Source organism: Salminus brasiliensis, chromosome 19 (assembly GCF_030463535.1).
Source record: "Salminus brasiliensis chromosome 19, fSalBra1.hap2, whole genome shotgun sequence".
Taxonomy (NCBI): domain Eukaryota; kingdom Metazoa; phylum Chordata; class Actinopteri; order Characiformes; family Bryconidae; genus Salminus; species Salminus brasiliensis.
Window position 1 is genome coordinate 3,393,614 of NC_132896.1, and position 7,500 is coordinate 3,401,113.

The 7,500-nt window shown below is 46.1% G+C and overlaps 3 protein-coding genes across 3 annotated transcripts in view; 2 read left to right on the top strand and 1 right to left on the bottom strand.

The window, feature by feature from the left end:
- chst1 (carbohydrate (keratan sulfate Gal-6) sulfotransferase 1) overlaps positions 1-1,549 on the top strand; it is a 4,775-nt gene extending 3,226 nt beyond the window's left edge. Inside the window, exon 2 of the mRNA XM_072663591.1 lies at positions 1-1,549. This exon is cut by the window's left edge and continues 151 nt beyond it. Coding sequence (XP_072519692.1) covers positions 1-1,172 — 1,172 coding nt within the window. The 3' untranslated portion in view covers positions 1,173-1,549.
- The window catches only part of ciapin1 (cytokine induced apoptosis inhibitor 1), a 303,079-nt gene that overhangs the window by 23,689 nt on the left and 271,890 nt on the right, over positions 1-7,500 (top strand). The window lies entirely within an intron of this gene.
- The window catches only part of LOC140540575 (transmembrane protein 263-B), a 38,767-nt gene continuing 34,637 nt past the window's right edge, over positions 3,371-7,500 (bottom strand). The window contains 2 exon segments of the mRNA XM_072662934.1: positions 3,371-6,267; positions 6,270-6,365. Coding sequence (XP_072519035.1) covers positions 6,086-6,267; positions 6,270-6,365 — 278 coding nt within the window. The 3' untranslated portion in view covers positions 3,371-6,085.

Here is a 7,500-nt window from a genome sequence, read left to right on the forward strand (position 1 = left end):
TCCAGATCTGCCCCGTGACCAGCCCTCTGAACTGCAGCCTGGGAGCGGACGGGGAGGCCTTCGGAGGCTTGTGTGATGAGATCCCTTATTTCTTTTACAACAGCTCCCGGAAGACCCACGTCCTCGTCCTGGCCACCACTCGCAGCGGCTCGTCTTTCGTGGGGCAGCTTTTCAACCAGCACTCGGACGTCTTCTACCTGTTTGAGCCTCTTTACCACGTCCAGACCACCCTGATCCCTCACTACACGCACAGCCGGAACACAGCTGACCGCAGGGTGATGCTGGGGGCCAGCCGGGACCTCCTGCGGAGCTTATACGACTGCGACCTCTATTTCATAGAAAGCTACATCAAGCCTCAGCCCGCGAACCACACCACGGACAAGCTCTTCCGCCGAGGGGCCAGCAGAGCCCTGTGCTCTCCGCCAGTCTGCGAAGCGTTCAGCCCCAGCGAGCCGTACATAGATGAGGGCGAATGCATCCGGAAGTGCGCCTCCCTCAACCTGACCCTGGCGGTCGAGTCGTGCCGGGAAAGGCGCCACGTAGCCATTAAGACTGTGCGCATTCCAGAGATCGGCGACCTCAGAGCACTCATCGAGGACCCTCGGTTGAACCTCAAGGTCATCCAGCTGGTGAGGGACCCTCGAGGCATACTTTCGTCGCGGATCGAGACGTTTCGAGACACCTACCGCCTCTGGAGGATCTGGAGGGCCACTGGACGGAAGCCCTACAACCTGGACCTCACCCAGCTCAGCACCGTGTGCGAGGACATCCTTCGCTCCATCGCCACGGGCTCCAGCCGACCCACCTGGCTCCGGGGCAGGTACATGCTGGTAAGGTACGAGGACCTGGCCCGCAACCCTCTCCAAAAGACCACAGAGATTTACGACTTCCTGGGACTGCCCATGGAGAAGGGTGTGGAAGAGTGGATCCGGAACAACACGAGAGGCAGCAACGACGTCTCGGCCAAGCACAAGTACGGCACGGTCAGAGACTCAGCTGCCAACGCCGAGAGCTGGAGGCTCAAACTGTCTTATGAAATCGTTGATCACACACAGACGGTCTGCCAGCAGGTTCTTGAGGAACTGGGATACAAATCGGTGAACTCGCCAGAGGAGCTCAAAAACATGTCCGTCTCGGTTATCGAGGACAAAACGTTTGTACCGTTTTTGTAAGCAGAAAAATTGCACAACTATTTTTCTACATTTCTACTGTTGCCTTAATCCTTAAACCGACTCATTCTGAACATATTTGCACTACCGACTTTGTAAAGCTTGGAGGTTCGCTCGCCGCCACTCTCGATGAACAGCACAACAACAACAACAACCACCAAACCAAATCACTGAGGTGAAGAGCCCTTGTTGACAGACATGCTAATTATGTTTAGAAGGCAGCGCCGTCTGGGTAATCAGTCCCTGTATCCGGATTCCTTGATAAAGGCGCAGTTTTGTGGGTGAAAGACCAAAACTATTTTCCAGAAACCGCCAACATTCGCTAAAATGGAGACCTGAAACGGTAACCCCATGCAATAAACTTGTGAATGTTGCAGCCAGTCTTGATTTTGGAGTGTTTCTCTCAGTGTGGGCAGTCATTGACATTATTAATGACAGAGGTGGGCCAATGTAGAGTTGGGAGTCCTGCCCAAGGTCACATTATTGAGTTATATATCCCCCAGACCAAGAATTGAACCTCAGTTGACCAGTTTTGTAGTGTTGAAGGGAAGTCTAACCTCATTTGATCAAATTGTAAACTTTTGAGTGAACTCAGAATTTACATGTATGCTAAAATATATTAAGTGGGGGGAAAATAAACACATACCCATAATAAAGGTGCTAAAAAAACTAGCATTCTTTGAGCGACAGCATAGAAGAACCACTTTTGCTTTTGTAAAGAACCATAAAGAATGTCTGTAATAGAGATGCGGGAGAGTGAAGAACCTTCTTCACAAATTTAAAATGTTCTTGACATTTTTACATCTCTTAAAAACGGTTTTTCTATGGTAATCACTCGAAGAATCCTTGTAGCACCTTTTTGTGAGAGCTACTTTAGACGATTTGTACTTTATTCAACACTCTTATGAGGAAGGCTTTCAAAAACAGAATATAGAAAAATATAAAGACAGACGAACCGAACCTTGGATGTTTTGGATAAATGGGCACTTTGGTTTTGTAGTTTAAAGAGCCCCTGCCATGAAAACTGAATGGAAAAAATGGAAGGCCAAATTGAAAGTATAACAATTCCAATTCTAGCGATGAGAGCTAAATCTACCCATCCCAGAGAGAGAGAGAGAGAGAGAGAGAGAGTGTGGCCCAAAAGGGCTGTCTCGAACACTCTCGGACTCCGGCACGGCTCGGGATTCAAACTCGTGACCCCCAGGCCTCAGTGGTAGCACATCGTTAGCGGTACTACTCGGAGCCCCAAAGATACCTTATTCCTTAATCTTTTCAATACATGATTCTCCGAGGACAACCAAGTGGTTTGTCTATGATACTGGAAAAAGACTTGAAAAGTTCTTAATTATGAATTAACTAGTAATTGAAATTAAGTTTTTTTTTAATCTTAAAATATATATTTTTTATTTTATTAAATCTTCAGAGAATTTTCAAAACACTTGAAAGTTTCTTAATTATGAATTAACTAGTAATTGAAATGGATTTTTTTTATCTTAAAATAGATTTTTTTATTTTATTAAATCTTCAGAGAATTCTCAAAAGTCTTGCCAATCACTGAAGTTCTCACAGACTTTAATTGTTCAGAATTTTGCTAGAAAATAACCATGCAAATCCATGCCTGAACAGAGACGGACACTGCCTATTACTCACCATAACTAACACACACACACACAAACCTTTCCTACAAACTGTGTGTCTGTGCTCTTTCACAGCTCTGCATTTGATTAATTTACTGCATTTTTACATTAATAAATGCCTCTATAATGTATTCCTCTATTATATAAATGTATTATTTACATTTCATAAATGTTAATTAATCAGCATTAGCAGAAATGTATGTAAACAATATCGGCAAGGTCGGCATCACCCCACAATTCCAAAACCAGACAACCATATTCGACATTTGTGCTTTTAACCCAACCGTACACATGCCCAAAAGGGTGGGCAGCCATCAGTGCGGCACCCGGGGAGCAAAGAGGGTGAAGGACCTTGCTTAAGAAGGGCCCAACAGCAGCATCTTGCTGAGCCCGGGTCTCGAACCCACAACCCCTGTCATCAATAGCCCGGTGCTCTAACCGCTGAGCCACCGCTGGCCAATTCCATAATCAGTGCATCCCTAATATCGGTTTAAATCTCTAGATCAATCATAACAATCATAACAAATATAATAATAAAACTTGAATAAACAACTGAGACATCTCTAAAATACAGAATTGCTTTAATAATTGTAGAATACAGCATCAATTTAGCAAAAATAGTTCTATAATAGACAAAAATCTACTTGTTTTTTCCCCCAAAGTCCAGTTCATAGTAACAGAGTCTCCAAGACAAAAGTCGCCCACCACAAATCATTAAGATGGATTTAAAATAAAGAAATAAAGAAATAAAGAAAATAAAGGAGACACATGATTGAACAGCACACTGCCTGGAGAGGCCTACAGCTGGAAGCATGCATTGTACCAGTACTCAAATACCATGCCAAGCTAAGAACTTGCTGCTTGAAAATAATAGGAATGAACAAACAAACAAAGAAACAAAGAAAGAAAACAAAACACACAGATCTCAGTCTAATAAATGGGAGCAGAAGAAGAAAGAAAACCCCTTTAGAGATCAAATTCCACATGCACACTGTCTAGTGTAATGATCTGGACCTCTAGGAGATGTACCGAGCAGTGACAGACTGTACGATGAAGAGAACACTGCTTCTGAAGGCCAAGAACATCACGGCCCATTCTCCAGACCTCTGTGGCAAATGGAGGCAGGTAAACCTACAGCTACATCAGATCATCGGTTTCGTGGAGCAAACTCTCAGTGTGAATGACGAATCTCAGGCTTTGAGCAGGTCAGGAACCAGAGTAATCAGGTTTTAGGAGTGTGGTACACGAAGCCGCGGCGGAGTGCCGTGGAAAGGTGTGATTTTCTTGTCATGCAGTGTGAAGAACAGCGTTAGCATACTTGACTGATCAGCGAGAGGGAAATCAGGGGCTGGATCTCATGGCGGAACGGGACAGGTCCTCAATTGCAGATCACATCACATCACACTCTTCTCATACGGCTTCATCAGCCTAAAAGGGTTCCTCTAAATGATGCCACAGAACCCAGGTCATCGAATCTGGACCTTGAAACCTGTTTCCAGTCCTGGATTTTGTGACCACTGGATTCAAGGCCCAGATTTGAGAATCTCTGCCATAGAAGAGCCACTTTTGGAGAAAGCTGAAAAGTCTGAGGGTCTGACGTTTGCTTCTCTAGTTTTGCACTGGAGATACAAAGCTAACTGAAGCTGACCAAGAGTTCTTGGTCAATTGGACTGAATACACCCAGTGAAATTCCTGAGAAATGACCGGGAGACTCATGTATGAACAGAAGTTGGTGTATGACTGGGAGGTCTAGAGGTGTCATTTGGTGAAAACATCTTCATGATTCTGTAGACCAGCATTTCTCAAACCTGGTCCTGGTGGCATTACAGTGGACTCCCTGCACCTCTGAAAGGGCCGGTTAATGAGCTGATTGGTTGAATCGGGTCTGTTGGGAGTGTGGAAAGCACTAAAATATGCAGGGCAGGGTGCCTCCAGGACCAGGGTTAAGAAACCTTTAGTTGGAGGTTGGAGACCTTCAGTTTTCGGAGTAGTTGGTGAAGTTTGGTGTAGTGGCTAACCATGGCAGAGGAGGGTTCTAGTCCCTGGCTGGCTCCACACCAGTCTTCAGCAGGACTGTAAGGCCGAGGACTTTCCTGGCAGGACAGTACCAGTACAAGTAACCCGATAAAGTCCAGGGTTTTAGGTGTAAAACAAAAGGGCTATAAAGTCTTGCTACATTAGCCTTGTAACCCCATCCATCCATCCATCCATCAACCTTCTCACCTACCTCTTCCTGGCCAGCACCGGGGTGGGTCTAGAACCTACCCGGAATCATTGGGCGCAAGGCAGGATTGCAGGAATACTGGCGTGGGAATAGAACCCACAACCCCACGGCGCCGGCAAAACCACCTGAAGAAGCCTAAACCAAAACTAAAGAAGCTGATTGGGTTCATTTGATTTGTCTGATGAGGCTTCTTCATTGGAACTCCTCCAAAAAAATGTTTTTTAACTTGTTTGGCCCCTTAATGTTGAAGAGTGTATTCTTGTATTCGTTTATTGAGAAAAATTTCACCACGTCTACTACTGGTAAACCGTTTCTGTTCAGAAGTAAGACTGTAAAGATGGGGGAGAAGCCCACTCAGCCTTGATTAAAGCAGTTTTTCAGCCCAGTCCTGGGGTTTTCCCAAGCTATTCACATTTCTCCCTGCTGACTCAGCATATGAAGGGCCTGATAATTAAACAAGTGGTGGAATCAGGTGTGTTAAAATGAGGGAAATTATAAATAGACAGACCTGGGGCTGCAAAACCATTAAGCTAAAGCCGTTGCAGCAGCTTTGCCATGCCACACTGAGGTGTCCGAGCCTGCTGTAGAGCCTTAATTAATACTTGGGTAGAGTTACGAGCTGGCTGGTCCATTTGCAGACATACTCGTATCTCATCATTTCAACAAATGGAGGTGGATTTACGTCTCTTTTCTTCGGCAGTCCCACCCCTCAGCGTCACGTAAACAAAGAAAGGGTAACGAACGTAAACAAGGATACAATCAACCTACCGACAAACAGAAAAGGCGTGAGAACCCAATGGTCAAACATACAGCACTCTAGGCCAGAAGTTACCCTTTTGCGCTGTCCTGCGGTTCGTGCTCTAGTGCTAACAGGCTTATGGAGGTATAAGCTGGTCCTTGTGAAGCGCAAGAGGGTAACTTCTGCCAGGAACTTGGTCTACTTACTGTTTCCAGAACACTTAAACCTCAGAGAGTGACCACACACACACACACACGCCCGCTCAGACAGTAACGGATACATCAAAGCAAACAGAGGCGCGGAGCCGTTAGCCAGCCTAATCCGACTTGTCTTTTTTCTTTGATGTAACTTTACCAGCCACCGCAGACCCAACCGCCCCCACCCCGCCCGTTACCACGGAAACGCTGCCCTTGACCAAGCCCACGCCGGCCGCCGGAACGCTAGTCACGGCGGTTTTGGTCAACTCAAAACTTTTGCTGCCCACCCAGGCCACGCCCCGAGGGTGGCGCCCACGGCTCCTTTGGTCAGGTTGAAGAGGCCGCCCGTCACTCTCCAGACCACGCCCCCCTCGCTCTTCGGATGGTCTTTGTCCAGATCTGAAAGGGACACATAGAAACACAGTCAGTTCCTTTATGGGTTATTCGTGAAAGGTGGGTCAGTGCTTATGACAAAACCCTTTCAGCCGCCCTTTACAGTGTGTGAAAACTGCTTGATGAATGGACCAATGGGAACGACCTCATTACAAAAAAATGACCCCATTACTTTAAAGGAGCGCTTCAGAAGAAATGAGGAAGGTAAACATTACCACCGAATTTTTGGAAAACTACAACAGTTAGTCTAATAAAAGCAGGATCAACTCTGGTCTTAGGACTTCCTGAGCAGGTGTCCCAATACTTTTGTCCATGTGGTGTATGTTCAGCTATCTGGCCTCAACGAAATGTTTAAAGGTCTGTCCTTAAATATCCATAGTTATTAAACATATCGTTGAGGCCAGATAGCTGAACATACGCCAAATGGACAAAAGTATTGGGACACCTGCCCAATCCTAATTGTCTCTACTGACCAGGGAAGAAGGTTTCTACTAGATTTTCAGGATGCTGGATGATGATGATGATGATGATCATCATCCACCACCTCACCTCATCATCCTCAACTCCCCAACTCATCCCAAAAGTACTGTATGGAGCTCCACCACCATCATCATTCCAGCGACCACAGTTCGTCCACTGCTCCACAGCTCAATGCTGCTGGGGGGCTTTATACCCCTCTATAGCCCACGCCTGGCATTAGGGGGCATGGTTCCAATAGGGTCATGTTGTTTATCTGCTCCAGAGAGTCCTATTCTATTGGCAGTACTTCTCTACAGGGACTAGACAAGCTGTGTGTGTATGTGTGTGTGTGTGTGCACAAGCATTTGCCCATCTGTGTCAGCAATGGGTGCAACTGAAAGCAGATGAATGCATTCATTAGAAGGGGTGTCCACAAGTATTTGGACACAACCTAAGCAAATTCTGAGCCTCAATTCATCCCATTCAAAGCAGCCTGGTCTTAGTAGTGAGAGCCATCTCAAGGATTCTGAGCTCAACCCATGGTATATAAGACACAGACACCCGTCCATCATGTTCGGAGCCGAGCCTGGGAGGCAGTGCGATTAGGGGGAAATAAGAAATGTACAGACTGCCTTTTGAAACTAACGGAGGCTAATTAGCAGATGCGCAGATTTCAGGTCAT